The sequence below is a fragment of the Oculina patagonica genome, chromosome 5 (assembly GCF_052425735.1).
Source record: "Oculina patagonica isolate OP01 chromosome 5, crgOcupat, whole genome shotgun sequence".
NCBI lineage: Eukaryota > Metazoa > Cnidaria > Anthozoa > Scleractinia > Oculinidae > Oculina > Oculina patagonica.
Genome location: NC_135762.1, coordinates 14,973,992 through 14,990,597, shown reverse-complemented (window position 1 = coordinate 14,990,597; position 16,606 = coordinate 14,973,992). Strand labels below are relative to the sequence as shown.

General features: G+C 38.0%; 1 protein-coding gene across 3 annotated transcripts in view; it reads right to left on the bottom strand.

Moving 5' to 3' along the window:
- Window positions 1-16,606, bottom strand: part of LOC144655649 (protein inturned-like) — a 37,860-nt gene that overhangs the window by 8,249 nt on the left and 13,005 nt on the right. For 2 of the 3 annotated variants that reach the window (XM_078515940.1, XM_078515941.1), the window contains 10 exons: window positions 15,538-15,661; window positions 13,216-13,736; window positions 10,795-10,880; window positions 9,535-9,741; window positions 8,388-8,503; window positions 7,771-7,860; window positions 7,147-7,224; window positions 5,978-6,143; window positions 4,947-5,000; window positions 425-487 (listed from right to left, as the gene is read on the bottom strand). In XM_078515940.1, the coding sequence (XP_078372066.1) occupies window positions 425-487; window positions 4,947-5,000; window positions 5,978-6,143; window positions 7,147-7,224; window positions 7,771-7,860; window positions 8,388-8,503; window positions 9,535-9,741; window positions 10,795-10,880; window positions 13,216-13,736; window positions 15,538-15,647 (1,491 nt within the window). In that variant the 5' untranslated portion in view covers window positions 15,648-15,661. Of the gene's footprint in view, window positions 1-424; window positions 488-4,946; window positions 5,001-5,977; window positions 6,144-7,146; window positions 7,225-7,770; window positions 7,861-8,387; window positions 8,504-9,534; window positions 9,742-10,794; window positions 10,881-13,215; window positions 13,737-14,396; window positions 15,046-15,537; window positions 15,662-16,606 lie in introns of those variants that run through there. The other variant, XM_078515939.1, reaches the window with a different exon arrangement.

The window sequence follows — 16,606 nt, the reverse complement described above, 5'->3', positions numbered from 1 at the left end:
GACAGGGCTTGAAAAAATCTTTAATTAAAGCTTGACCTTTGGACAGGCAACTCTCAAATTTTGCTTGTCCAAGGAAGTTATGTTTGTAAAGTTTAGTTTTTGTTTTAAAACATAATTTTACTCAGCAGACTGCTGGCTTATACCCTTGCCCCTCAGGAAAGTGAGCATGTAAAGTTTCTTGCCCAGCAAGAAAATGTACTTGTCTCTAACGACAGGACAAAACTTTCTTCCAGCACTGCCAGGTCCCTTTGATACATTAAGATCTTGAATAGGATAAAGCTTTCCTTTCCAGTATAGCACGACATGAAATGATGACATTGTGTGATGCGACATAACATGACACCACGTAAGAATAACTAAGTTGAAGTTGAAGACTAGTAAACTGTGTACATGGTAATAAACACTTTACAACTAGTAGCCATACCTTATAAAATATACAGGAGCCTAAAATTGTATATAATCTTCTAATTTGAAAAAATTCATCTGCCTGTGAAAAAGAAGGCACACACCCAAAATAAATTCAATTAGTTACACACACTCTTAACTACATTAATACAGGCAATAATATATTTAAAACATACTTATATTTTTGTTGTTTAATTTTGGTCCACTAGTTTAATTAACATTCTTATTCAAAACTGCAACCAATGTACTGTCAAACTGTAATTCCTAATAATTCTATATTGCATATTTATTTAAAAGCACAAAATCGTAGAATATTATTTCTTTCAGGGAAATGGTTAAGAACACAAAAACCTTTATATTAATAGTATAAACCTAAGAGTTAATTACTATTAATATATATGTCTGAATTTATCAAAACCAGGTCAAGGAAATTTTCACCGGTACTATGGTGGTACTATGATCAAAATTTTACCTTCCCTTTTCTCTTCGGTTTTTGAAAGTACTTACATTAAATAGTAACCTTGCCAAATTTTAAGTTCAAATTCGAATTGGAAGACCACTTATTTCACGCGTAAACTTCGGCTTTGGCTTGCCGCCATTACTAGATTCAAAAATGTCCGAGGACCAAATAGAGATCTGGAACTAGTTGGGGCGAGAGCATGCTGACGTCATATGCGCATCAACAAAATGACTGCTTCGAAGGCTGGAGTGACCGATCTGGAAAAACATTGGTTTTCTTTTTAATCTGTAGTGATGTAGAAGCCGTATCTACTGCGCAAATGTTTTTTAAACATACTTCAAGGCATCTCCAGGTCACTTTTGCACAACATAGTGGCAGAAAACAACTCAAGAGGCGGAATTTCGTGATATCTTAACTCGCCCGAACCACGCAAGATGAATATAATAGATCGTCTGATAACTTTGAGGGAAACTTGTACTCTTGGAAATGCTTTATAGATATTTCTCCCTGCAACCATTGTGAGGTAAACTTCTTCAACTATCCAAGGGAAGTGAATAGAATAAAACGCTTCGAATTATCTACAGTGAGTTTACTGTATTTGCTACTTCTTAGAAGCAAAACATTGGGTGAGTGGCGTAATTTACTTCTGTTGCTCAAGCACTTGTGTTCTAGAATAGTCATTTTTAAATTAAATGTAAATACTTCATGTCAAAAAAGGTAATTTTCGGGCAAATCGGCCTGTATGTTTCTGAATTATATCCTCTATTGTACAAATAAACTTAAATAAATTCGCACGAGGCGGTACATTATGTGAAAGTACATACAGAAGGATGCAAAGCTTAGCAATATCTTTTTACTGTGAGAATGTTTCCATTGTAGTCCTCTGTATACTCTGCAGTCAACTCACCAGCACGTATTCAGTGTTGGTCACTTGTTTATTTCTGGCATGCAATGTAAAACACTACAGTAGGACTGTACTTCATTGTGCACTTAGAATATATAGTATTAAATAAAATCAAATCCGGATAGCATGTATATACTCAGTAAATCTTTTTTATATTTAAGTACAACAGGGGCCATGAGCTATAATTATGACCTGTGCCAATCACTTATGCTGTGTGCAACAGAGCACTGTTGATATCCTAGCTACACTTTATTTTGAGTTTGCAATATATTTATTTTTTGGCATGCTCTTTTTGTTCATAATTTGAGAATGTAGTAGCCAACAATAAATCATGTGAATGTGCCAGAGAACTCCTGAGCTGCTGATCCATCATAATTTCTCTAACACATGTACAGTCAAATCTGTATCATAAATACAAATGTTGTATTGATTGAGGTGCAGTGGCCTAAGTGTAAGTTGTCGGACTCTGGATCAAGCAGTTCAGGTGTGAACTCTTACTGGTGTCATTGTGCTTGTTCTTGGGCAAGACTACTCTCATGGTGCCTTTGATGAACCTATACTTGCATCTCATCCAGGGGGGAAGTAGAAATACTCCTGGTTGCTTAATCCTACTTAGCCAGGATAAGCTTGCTTGATGGGCAACTAGACTTGCATGCAGACCTTGCCTTTTTGTAACAAGGGGATAATTATGAGGTCACACAGGACCCTTGCAACCATTATATGTGTATTTATTTAAAGAGTATACACGAACTGCGAAGCCGACAACAAATACAGTCAAACCTGTACCATAAATAAAAATGTTGTCATAGTAATGGGGTAGTTGTATTGATTAAGGTGCAGTGCGGTGAGGCCCTATGCGCCAACTTGGCGCCAGGGGACAGGTGAAGGTGACCTAATGGTCAGACTGAATCGAGTTGTTCAGATGTGAGCCCAGAACAGTGTCATTACATGTATGTGGGGGGAGTGGGGAGGTTAAACCTGATATGCTTTGGCCTGATGGGCAAGTAGGCTTGCATGCAGACTTTGCCTTTTTGCATCAAGGGAGCAATTTTGAAGCACATTTATGGGAATTAACCCCTTATGAAAGGAGAAACTGTCTCCAATAGGGTGTCTGTTTATTTAGGGTGGTACTTGGAGCTGGCTTGTTTACAGTCACATTAAGTTGACACAAGATTAGTCCCAAAATTGAACTCTCAATTTCATACACATACTGCAGATGCACAATGTACTGCCAGTGATATTCTCTAGAAAGAGCCACTGTCATATTGCATATGATACCATATTTTCTTGAGTAGACGCCAGACCCCGACTCAATGCGGGCTTCATTTAAATGCCGGTTTAAAACTGGAAACGTTTGATCAAGGTCCCAGTGTTTGTTCGAGGTCCAGGTGTTTCCGTTTATGAACTTAAAACTTTATACCCTTAACATTATTTACTTGTTCCCATGTTGTGATAAAAATAACTAAAACAAAATCACGGGGCCAAGAGAAAAACAAATGGGTGAAATGAATAAGAAAAACTACTCCTACCCAGTCTTGCTGCTACTTGTGGGCCAGTTTCATATAAACATTATCAGTAAATAGAGTGAAGGACTCTATACAGCATTCAAATGGTTTTCTTATTTTAAGTAACAGGAATACTGAATGCTGGCTGAAGCTGGATGTCTGAAGTGTTATTACCCATTAAAACACTTAGTTTTAAAAGGTTTATTACCTGTATTGTAGTCAAGGAAGGTAAAACTGTATAAAATTCAAGGAACTAAATCCATTGATCACCTGCACCATCTTGTTGACTTTAATTTTTCTGTATAAATTTTACATTATTTCATGTAAATAAAGCTTTTTTCGGAATAAACAGCTGAGATAGATTTTAAGCCCATGGCGTGTATGATAGATTACAAGAACATGAAGAATGAAAACAACAGTTAAAATCATTTCAATCCTTCGCAAACGGCAATAGCAACCTACATGTATTTGCAGCTCTATTAATTCAAACATTGCAGACATTTTACTATTCAATTACGTTGTTCTCATCATACCATGTATTCAAACGAACGTAGTCCATGAATCGCCGTTCCTCTTCGTTTTTCGAGGCTTCTTCGATCGTTCCTTCGATTGGACAAGAAGACGGCAGCTTCGTTGTAGGCATACAGCGCCAAAACCTCATCGAATGAAATAAATATTGAAGTATTTGCATACAAACATTGCCCTTTAGACCGACGGAAAACGGCTTTAAATTCTCATTATAAGAAACGATACCGCTAAATTGCAATGTCTCTTCGTTGCGGCTCTCTTCGGTTTTGCCACCGGGCAAACTAGACGAAGAATTTGTCGAAGAAATATCTTTTATAACCCTGTTAATTCTCAGTATATTCTCTCTTGGAACACTCGAAGCTCGAAGCGACGATGCGCATATGACGTCACGAATCAACTCATGCGTAAATCCGCTTTTCAGTACAGTCGCTGGCTCACTTTAGACGTCCGAGTAATGGCGGACGGGTTTTCCACGATTTTCGGCAAGCTATTTCAAGGCTTATATCGATCGCAACGTTCTAAATTCTAGCGCGCTAGTTAAATTTAGCCTTATTGAACAAATTGACTTTAGAAAAAGACGAAAAGAAAAACAAAAATTTTGGTCATAGTAGCACTTTAAGCGCAAATCGCAGTAAACGCGTTTTTTTCTCGCCAGAAACTATCTCCAAACTCGATGATATAAAAACTAAAGGGAATGTCAGTCTTTTTTTCTCTTCTCCTCTCTCTTCTCTACCTTTCAGCGCTGTATTTCTTCCCCCCCCCCCCCCCCTTTCTTGTGGCGTTTTAAGCCACTTCGCGCAGTAACAAATTCAGACATATATACCTGTACATGTTGTTGTTCATTTTTCCCCTCAGTGCAATTTGGTATTTTCCTATGTTCTGGTATGGTAAGATATGATAATGAATATAAAACAAAGGAAAATACCAGATTGTACCAAAGTTAAAATTGAGCTACATCAGATGAATTCCACCTTTTTTGCACAATGTAAAGCTTGCTAATGATGGTAAGTGTTAACCAACATAATTTCTCTACTGAAGACATCTCCAAGTTGATAACAAATTGTGACAAAATAATAACTTATAACATACAATTGATTTAACAGTTCACTCATTTCAGATCAAACTATTACCCCTATAAACTTACAAATTCTCCATAATCTGCTGCTTCCAAGTCATTTAGACAGCAGTGAACATGAACCTTTTCAAAAATAACAAGACCTGAAATTAAATTTTAGAAACACTACAAAGAACCAAATATCTGTATGAATCAAACTGGGCACTTTGCCTATTAACTTTTTTGATAGTGCTGAAAGTACCCCAAAACCCCAGGAAAATCCCTCTTCGGAAAGTAACTGACATATCAATCTACATAATTTATATACATGCACATCAAAGTCCTGCTTGTAACCCTTGCCACAGTTGGTATGATTATTTATGTTTGAAAGAAAGAGACTTTAAGTAGGCTTACAGCCCGGGGGGGCTACTCCCATATGTGGCCTATATAGGTATGTGCCGCCTGATAGCATATGGTTTTTGAGGTTCTTGGTCCTTAAATAGGGTATCATTTTTGCTCCTTTTGGCAATGAGTTCCTGGTGTGATCCTTAGATAGAGTACCTAAATTCTATAAGCTAAAATAAACGCCCAGCTAAACCAAAAAAGGTATCTTAAAACTGGATTTTCTGTTCAGGTATTAGTAAAGTGATTTTATAAAGATTTGTGTCTTGCCGTGCGCGGTTAGCCGTTATTTGGGTCGTCATGGAACGCTTCTCCTACCTTTGAATAGGGTGTCATTTTTCGGTTTTGGGCCTTAAAAAGGGTATCAATTTTTCGCTTTTTTTATCCTTAAATAGGGTCAGGGTTTAAGAACCTTGGCGGCACACCCCTATTTGAAATTTATGGGAGTACCCCTCCCCGGAGCTTACAGTGTACATGTAGTTTACACTGTAAAATAAGGGGGGACCCTGGAGGGGGAGAAAGGGCTCAGAACAACGTACATCTGATGTTCCAAAATGAAGTCTCTAGTTTTGTCAAAGACAGTACTGCTCATGTCCCATAGACAACTGCATGAACATAAGGCATAACACAGCATAACTACTGCACAGTAAATTAAATATAGCTTAAAAACTACCGGTAATTACGAACACAATACTGTATGTACAATACAGATGTCCTACCTCTGTCGTCAAAGGCAGATTCAGCCACTGAACACCAGGCAAAAGGTCTGGCAGCTTACCAAGCCTATCTTTGTCAGTTGTGCCAGGGGGCACAGCAAGTGCTTTCTCAAACAGCAGAGAGAAAAGATGGTCCACACGTGCCTTGTTAAATTTGTCAGAGAATGCCCTGTAAGAAAAAAGAAGTGTTCACTCTTTGTCGCCATTTTTATAAAATTATGGTACATAAATGTACAACAGAAGCCACTCTGAAATTACATTCTTACATTAATTGTTTTTATTTATTATCTTATTACTTCTGGATACAGAGTAGAGCCTAATAAAATTTACAGTTTAGTAACATACTGTTACAAATTTAGTGCAACAGTGTGCAGAGAAGTTAGTGTTCACTAGCATGGGGCAAGTGGATTTTGTGGTCGGGCTAGTGGACTTAACCCTTTACTTCAGTCTTGCCCAACTTGCAAGTGAATCGTCAAAAGCATGGTTTATGAGAATTTGAAGGGGGGCTAGTAAAAATGACGTTTGGGCTTGTACATCCCGGCTGGAAAATTCAATTTCTTTGCACCCTGGCATAATTATACATGATGCTTCCCAAGTGTAACTGAGTTAACATCATATGGCATAAGAAAGTCACAATGAATGGAGAAAGATTTTGTGAAAGAATGTTGTCTTTTTTTACTGTATTTTATTTAATATTTAGTTTTCCATTGTTAAAAAAGGCTGCATTTGGGCCTGGTTGCCCATCAGGCTGTGACTTGAACCCGGACTCAGCTTAATTCGAATTAAGCCACTGACAGTGCATCCCTTCTAGGGGCGGATCCAGGGTTTCAAAAGGAGGGGGAGGGGGGGGAGGTGGATGGCAGACTATTAGGGCCTAACCCAAACCCTAACCCTAAACCTAACCCTAACCTTAAGTGGCGGCAGATGGCAAAACGTCGCGTAACAACAACCAGACATAAGCGAGAGCTAATTTTTCTTTCTTTTCTTTCTTTCTTTCTTTTCTATTTCAAATAAAGTGACATTTCAAATTTTTTTACTGAAAAATGGGGGGTGGAAATCCACCCTATCCACCCCCCCCCCTGTATCCGTCCCTGTCTACATCAGGCCAAATGTAGCATACTATAAATTAATTATCATGATTATAAGTCACCATCATGTTAACAGAACCCTACCTTTGCATTGATCCAAATGTGAGAGAAAGAATTTGAGTAACATCAGCAGCTACCTTCTGAAGTTGAACCAGAGGGATTCTGAAAGGAAAAGATGCAAAAACACACATCAAGCAAATCACATTGAAATGTTTTGAAACTTAGTACATAGCTAGGTTTTCAAATAGAAACAAAGTTGATGCTTGTGTTCTTATGCTGTTTATTGATTACTGTAACTTAATCGCATTTACTGTTAAGAAAATTAATATTTAATATTTTAGCTAATTAACGTATACAGGTCTCGGCTGTATCATGCAAACTTTCATGTATCACGAAATATGGAAATTAAATCAGTTTAAAACAGTAATTTACTGTTTGAAAGTTTCTGTGGGCCATGATACTAAAGTAAATATATAACCTTGTAATTTATACATATCCTAAAAAAATCACAAACCCCATTGATGTGTACCCCACAAACTTCCATTCAACGGGATAGAAGCACCCTTTAACTGCGGACCCTTGATAAGGTGTCAGATAACACACCCATGGTGCAAATTCTATAATTATAATTATGGAATACATATTACAAGTCCAAAAACAGATTTCTTACATTCAGTAGTTCTGTACGTACACATAATTTATACATACTTTTCTGCAGGCATAGCAATGACCAGCACATCTCTGTCCAGTTTGGAATAAACAACATGAACCAGCTTCTTGTCCAGCACCAATGTAGAGCTAAATCAGTGTGAATAAGATTATGAAATTAATTTTATGACACTGATGCTTGAGCTACTGTAGGTGACTAAACATATCCTTCTCCCAGCAAGCAAAGAAGTGTCCACTAGCCTGGGGCTGGTGGATTTTGCGGCTGATTTTTGCGGCTTGTGCAACAGGGAAGTGAAGCATCGCAAACATTGTGCCTATGAGAATTTTTGGGACAAGCAAAAAAGACTTTCGGGCTAGTATATCCTGGTTACAGCTTGCCCGAAGTGCAAGTTGGAAAATTAAATTTCCTTGTGCCTTGACTCCTCTTGGATGGAATGTCAAATGAACTTGTAAATCACAACAAGTCACCCACTGAATTTTTGGGAGGTTCCCTGAATCTGCTGGTATTCATCTAGTAAGTACTTGCCCAAGGAGGATGCAAGCTGGGCAAACTGTACAAAATGTGTTTTTGCCAGGCTCAATTCTGGTCCTCCTTACTCTCTAATAACTCTTTTCTGGACTATATCCCTCGCTCGTTCAATCCTATGTACAATTACCTGTTGGCTGTGCTGCCTATCACAGATGACATCAAGTCACTCAAGGTCAGAAACATCCCTCTTAGTGCCACCAACTTGGTTGCTGCCTCTGATTTTGGATACTGGTAAACAATGTCCTAAATTCACAGAAAAGAAGTACTTAGACTCAGAGCTCTGACAAGTTGATATTCCTATAATTTTTTTTTTTAACAGTAGGGGAGAGGGATTGGGTGGAGGGGAGAGGAAGGTCTGAACTTTCTAGTGTGTACTCTTCAGTCTCATTTTCTGCCTCATTCCTTGGCCACTCCTGACACTCTGTTTTGCCATTATGTATGATTTTTTCCATTTTTATCCAGCTTCTACCATTTCACAAATGTTATAATAATAATTTTATTATTTTAATTTGCAGCCAGTTCCCTCTGTGTTCCCCTTGCCCTTTCTCCCAGGTTACTGCCAATTATTCCCTTGCAATTAATTTTTGGCACAAGTTGCAAAACATTGCCATTAGCTTTCCTGATAACCGTAAACTGTTTTGAAAACTTTACCATTCTGAAAATAATCCCTAGGCTTATGATGGGGGCTTATATACGGGGGGGAGGGGGAGATTATTTACTTTACTTTTTTGTTTTTAATTAGCTTTTGACTTTTAAGGTTTGTTTAAAACGTTTTTGAAAAAAAGAAGCTGACTACTTTCATCTTACTAGCCAAAGCTCTGAGGAGCTAGCCCGATGGTAATTTGCATAATAAATTTTCTTATTTTGAATGTTTAAGAAGAAAAGATTTTCCCATTATGATTTCCTGGAAGGACACAATACATGAAAAAATGGCTGTATTTATCTTTAATAACACAGAGAAATGTAATCCCCACATTGGCGACTTAACCAGTATATTTCAATCACCAAGGTTGACATTTTGGTCGCACTGGCATAACGTTAGTCGCCATTTTGAGTCCTGTTTTTCCTCATGAATAATTATTATTGTCTGATGCACACTCATTTCTGGAGATTGTCATTAGGATAAAAAATGTTGCTTGCCCATCGGGCAGCCCGTGATCAAAAGGCACTAGCCCAACAAATCATTTCACTAGCCCCGGGCTATCGGACATTACTTAATTCGTGCCCTGGTAATAATTAATTGCTAATAAAAGCGGTCAAAAATATACCTTTACCTTATCAGGTTCATTTTCTTCCTCACTGGAAGTTATGGTTAAATACAAAGCAACATGAGGAATGTTTTTCAGATCTGGCTTGGACGGCGCTGGTGACTCTCCACTGATTAACTTGATAAGGTGGCTATCATTCTTGGGCGGGGTATGATGACGAATGACAGGAGATGACAACTTGGGTTGGATAACTCTTTGTATAGTGAGAGTTATCTAAAAGGTAAAATAAAGTTTTAATTATTTTTTATTATAATTAACCCACATTTGTTACATGATTGTATTGACCTCTGTCGGGGAGGCACGTTGGCCTAATCACTTATCACATTAGCATCGAGATCAAATGAATGAATGAAATACTTTATTAAAGTGTCTGAAGTATTTAGCTTAAAAAAAACTAATTGTGGACACTATTTACATTATTATATATCTAAGCTATTTAAAGTTAAAATATTTACACTTAAATTCTAAGAAGAAGAAAAACTGAAGAATCGTACTACATACATTAATAAATAAATAAATCAATAAATTACAATAGAATATAAAATTTTATCATAAAAGTAGGTGAAAGATAAAAATTGCAGTTAAGAGTTAAAAATTAAAAATTTAAAAATGTATATCCGCTAGCTGCATATGTCACATTGACACTCAGTTTGTATAAGACGGGTGAGGTCTTTTTTAAAATACTGTTTTTAAAACTCGTGACATTATGTTTTTCTCTATCACTGTGGTCTAGTTTGCTCCATAGATAAGGCCCGAAATATCGTAAAGAATGTTTTCCATAATGTACTGTGCGAAAACGTGGAATATTAAAATCAGCGTTCCTCAGATTATATCGTTTCGGGGCTGTATTAAATATTTCTGTTATATAAGTGGGCACAAGTCCGTGTTTTACTTTATACATTAGAATGGCAATGTTTTGTAGACGTCTTTGGTACAGACTTGGTAGACCTGCTCTTTTCAGTAGCTCACTGTAGGTCTCCGATTGGGATTTAAAGACTGCCCTGAGTGCGCGCTCTTGAACTCTCTCCATTTTCTTCATTTTATTTTTCTGGTAGGAGTCATTGTGTTGTGTTCTAAATAATTTATGGACAAGGCACTTCATTCTCATATTGCCTCTCTCTACTCAGGAGAAGTTCTTAATGGTGTTGAGGAACCATAAGCTAGGGCAACTTGACAAAATGATCGGATGAGTTTTTTTTTTCTACTATAAACAAACATAATTCTACTTGGGGGGGGGGGAGAGAAGGTACAAAAACGTGTACTCACCTCCATTGGGCCAGTGATGGCAGCAAGTATTGTGTGAACATTGCTAGAGTTGAGATCCAGTTTGTTTAATGAAAGAAGGACATCTCCTGAACAAAATAAAAAGAATTTTAGAGTGCCATTAATTGACATGACAACAATTTGAAAATAATGATTCCTTCAATTCCAGTCTGGGGGAGACTCAGGAGAATTTATCCCTGACCAGTGTACTCAAAATGCAAAGAAAATCCACAATGTTCATTCTTACAATGGTTCAATAAAAGTAATTTTAAGTAAACTGTACATTGAACAAAAATGGTGCGACAAAAAAATTGATATTTATACATGTACCACATAACATTTGATTGAGAAAGTATCATTGATAATGGTATCTGTACATCAATTGATACAATATTATAATTGAGAAAATTCTTGCACGCTCATTGGCTGAAAAGTATTTTCAATGAGAGTATCTATAGACCATACTTAAGACGTAACCTGTCACGCAACGCAAATTTTTCCATGGTTCTACTTAACAAATAGATTTCATTTTGCCGTGCGTCTGTTCGGTAATAGATCACAGATGACGTCAAAATGTGGTATGAACAGAGAAGTGGCCCACAAGGCGCTAGCCGAGTGGGTCACTGATGTTCATACCACATTTTGACGTCTTCTGTGATCTATTACTGAACAGACCCACGGCAAAATGAAATCTATTTGTTTTATATAATAACACAAGACTTCAGCGCACTTCTGTGTGAGCAATGCTGCCGTGCCGATGAGCTAAGTTGTTTTGATTTCACTATTAAGTTTTCGTTAACACGAAGCATTGTTAATCCGATTGAATAAACAGAAAAATGGTCAATTGAAAGTCAATGAAAAAAACTAACCTTTATTCCGATTTGGAAAGTTGTTCAAATGTGTAAGCATTAACGGTCATTAACCGAAGCGTTCAACCGCAATTTCGTTTGCTTCCCGTGGCGTCGTCCAACTGTACAACACCGGTCAAACTTTCATACAGATTTCGGATAATTTCTCGAATAATTCACTGTCTTCTTCAAGCTTGTTTCGCCCAGTTAAATGCTTCGAAAGGTGAACGATGCTTAGCGTATTGTTTCTCACTAAAGATTTGTAATTAAGCTGATTTTTTTTTTTGCTTTGTTGTGGCCCCGCAAGTTTGAAAAACTTTGCCGACAACTCTGATTTGGACTATGAACTCTGATCACGCGCGAGTCACACCACCGCGTGACCGCGTGACGTCAACCATGTGTCTGTCAACCAATCAAAACGCGCGTAGAATTCAGGTTATTATATAAACTCTTATAGACCATAAAATGTCCAAAACTTTGCAGTGAAACCACTCGCCTAACAGCTCGTGGTTCCACTTGAGTTTTGAACATTTTATGGGGCGTTAACAAAACCTAGATCGGATCGGCTCAAGAAAGCGTTAATTAAATCCTCCGTTAACAGACTGAAGGCTAACATTCAGCAACCAGCGGAAGTCGTGTTGGCCTGTCTCATTATATATTAGCACAAAGCGAACATCCACTTACTTACTTTTTCGCCATCTTCGATTTGAGCTATCACGTGACGATTTTGGCGGAAATTTACGGTGATCCGACTTTTTTTTGGATCCGATCCGGGTTTTGTCAATCCGGTCGGATCCGATCCGAGTTTTAATAATCCGGTCCGATCCAGTCCGATCCGATCCGATCTGATCCGGGTTTTGTTAACGCCCCATTTTATGACGTTATTCCTATGGTCTATTCTTGGTTTTCATGTTACATCATAAAATTCTGAAACCAAAATTCACTAGGCCTACTAAATTTTCGTTGTCATTAGACGTAAGATAAACTAAAAATATATCTTTTTGAAAATTTCCAGATCGATAGTGTCATTCGTTTTTTAAACAGTGCATTTTGAATATTTGAGTTCTCCGTCGTATGTGACATCAAGCTGAGTTCCGTGACAAAGCTGTTTTGTTTGAAAAAAGGCCTTTCCTTTCCATTTTTCAGCAGATTGAACATTTCAGATATAATAAGTGGTGTTTATGTGAAACTGTACTAGCTCATGAGCCAAAGATTGCTGCAGTTGTAAACAGAATTGAGTTCCAGTTGGTTTCTCTGACATCATGGTGGCCATATTTGTGTCCCGTGGAAGGACACAGTTATGGCATCTCCATACTAAGTTTTATTAATTTGCGTGGAAAGGTTCCGCAAATACCTCGCGAACGGTACACCGCACAGACCTGAAACTTGAAGAAATTGTTTATCTATTTATTTTCTATAATATTTGAAATTCATAGCTTCTGTAGTTGAATGGTTTCGAATTTATTTTTTGATTGCGTGACAGTGAAAACCAGCAATAAGAGTGTAGACCATGGAAAAACACGGTCAATTTGTTAACTGTACACATGGCTTTTGGCATGTATCATAACAACAATACCTATTCTTAAATCTCCACTTCGTAAAGCAGGACCGTCAGGAACAAATCCTTTGACGTACAACCTTGATCCAGAGTAACTGTCATTTTGTGACAGCTTGCCAGATTTGTCTCTTCCGGGAATAATACCAAGTAAAGTCTCTAAGTCATTCTTGAGTCCTGAATGCCCCTTTGGTGGAGTAACAATCAACTGTATCTCTCTCTTGAAAAATTTACCAGCCACTCTGCTGCTCTCAATAAGCCCATCTACAGAGTTTGAATGTTTTAAGCTTGAGTTTTTGTCATTATTGCTTTTGTCGTCGCCTCTGTCTCGCTTCAATCCAGGAATGATTTTCTTCACACTGAAACTTCGAAGGGCCGGTTTCCCCTTATCTTTTCCTTCATCGTCTTGAAAATCGTTCCCAGAAATGTTTAACTGTTCCAGTGAGTCGAGCATGTCGTTTGGAGTTGGTTCACGAAATGGTTCGATGTAAAATACATCGCCTTTCTCTTTAATATGACCGGCCCAAGGCGGCTCTTCGTATCTGAAAGTAAGTTATGCGAAATAACCGCAAGTTAAGTGAGGAGGGCTCTTACGTTAACTACGTATACAAATCTACATAAATTTCACGCTCCGGGCCAAGAAACAAGCCAAAAGATCGTTATCACTAGTAATTAACGCCTGTGTGTTTGCCTAGAGCTGTGTTTGGTCGCCCTGAACTCTCGGAAAAAACACAACTAACGCTTGCGACTGAGTAGAAACAAGATTCCTTCTCTCCAAAATCGTCGATCAAAGATACGAACGTAAGATTTAACGTACGTTAGCTTAAGCTTTACAAATTTACTCGTCTTTCGATAAAGGAATTCAAAATTTTACGATAATGATGATAGATTTTTAAGTAATGTCACAATTCCACACATGTCATGAGCACAAATTATAACCAAATTAGAAATTAACACCACATTCCTCTGACAGCTTCGAATCGATCGGCGCCACACATTTTAAAACATCATTAGTAAAACATCGCCAAATTCAAAATTTCACCGGGAAAAGACTGTTAAACAGCAAAAAGCTAAAACGACAGGCTATAAAGTCATTGAATGTTTTCAAATATTGTAATTAGCGGCATGTCTAAGTGCAAACTCGCAGTATGGCGTTACGGTTTATAATTGCAAGTCTAAATATTTCTACAATTTACGCTTACAGAGTTCTTGACCACAGATCGTCTTCGTCCCGAAAATGAACGTCCTGCCTCGAACAGTGCTCGCATTCTTCCTCAGAAGATTCATCTTCATATCTTTCGTAATCATGATAGCGGCCAACGTACATATTTCAACCACAAGCTCCGAATTCTTTCATGTTGTTTGGTCCCCTGAAAACAAATCGTCCGCCATATTCCAACGAAAACAATCGGCCGCCCGCCGAGAGAAGCCGAGAAATATTCCGCTGGCCGAAAAAGCAATCGGAAAATGGTCTAATCGGCTTAGCGCTTTTCGTGAAAACCTCAGTTCGAAGAAGTGTATATCTGTGCGATGCATTCACTGAAAGCATTCCGCCCGAAGTTGCCCACACATTTTAATTCAATTGGAAATAAAGGAAATTGCGTGTTCGTAGGTAAACAAAAGTCACAAATGACACTAAGCGCTCCATTTCGATGCTAAATCTACACAAGCTTTTTGTTCCGGAAATTGAATTGTTCACACTGTCGCGATCCGGAAATGTGGAAAGAATATAGAATTTTATAAATGAATTTTATTGGTAAAAAGCAATATAATTTAATCTTTCGATTCCTGGTTTATTAATCTCTTTTTTACTCATAGGAATTTATAACAGTTATCTATTAGAGAGCAGCAAAAATTGACCACAATTTTAATCTTTTGTTTTCCTGTACTCCAAGTGTGATGTATACCGGCATATTAACTAGCAGATTAACGCTGCATAATTTGTCATTTTTTAAACTAAATTTAAGTGAAATAAAACTCACATTACATCAAGGAAAATTTGATTAAAACAGTGATTTTAAAATGAGGTGTGCTCTGGGCTAAAAATAAAAGTTTTGTGACAATATATCACAAAGCCAAAATAAATACTTTCGTACCTGGCGAAAGCGGCCCCTTTGTCGAACAATGATCTGTAAAACAATTGTTGTTTTAAAAGCAAACAACTCACTTATTGAAAAGGTCATCAAAAAGTCGACAGCTAGCCCTCGGCTAAATAAAGAAAAAGAATCTAATATGTACACTTTTCACTCTTCTTTCGCTTCATTTTTTTCTAAGACCGGGGGTGTTTTGAAGGTTCAGTAAATTATCATATTAATGAGGAGAGAGTTAATATCAATGCCATACCTGAGTCGTGGTGCTAAGCCTTGTTTGGATCTTTTTCGCCTTTTACGTCTCTTTTGTGGTGGCCACCTTGATAGTTTGGATGGCGTGGGTCGCCCTGGTTCAGTATGCATCTAAAGTGGATGATCTAAAACATAACAAACACGATCTCTCATCAAACAACCATGGGTGATTCTGAGGGTGGGAGGGAGAGGGCGATTCTCCTCTGAATTTTAAACGGGGGTGTACTTCTCGATTTTTCAAAATCCCAAAATACATCATTTTCAATAACCTATTAAGAGGTATATTCAGCACATTACGTCAAACTACAATTAGAGTTATGTCCAAAATATATGAATTCTTGTGTCTTCCTTTCAGTAACACTCAATTTAAAGCGAAAAGGCAAAATCTATATTCTGTTCCAATAAATAAAAAATAAAAAATTGGAATTCGCAGTGGCATTTCCTCAGAGTGGCTCTTCATCCACTGTTAAAATTTAGAAGTGTTGGTTTTTGGTGAGGGGGGAGTGGGGGGGGGGGGGGGGGAACCAGAGAACCCGGACATACACCCTTGGAGCACGGACGAGAACCAACAACTCAACTCGCATATGATGCCGGATCCGGGAATTGAACCGGGGCCACATTGGTTGGAGCCAAGCGCTGTCACCACTGCGCCATCCCTGCTCCCCAAAGCAATCACAACGTAACCAAAAAAATCACAACGGCCAAATCACAACCAAAGTAGCCTGTTACAGGCGTTCGGTTAGTTGGGGATTAGCGGGGAGAACGGAGGGTGCCTTATGTAAAGATTAAAAGACCTCCTAAACAGAATTTTTTTAGGGCTAAGCTCGTCAGGGTTTGGGGCAAGGAGGCGCCGCATCTCTTTGAAAAACCATCATCATCATCATCATCATCATCATCATCATCATCATCATTTTTTCACTTGCCATTTTTCGGTACCCCAAATATGCGCACAATAGTTTCAGTTGACGTGGGCATTATACGAGAAATTGCTAGAGTCGGATTTCCGCTTACTTACAATAAGTAACCAAAATGGTGAGGGACGCCGAAATAAGCAAAAGAATCAACCACAG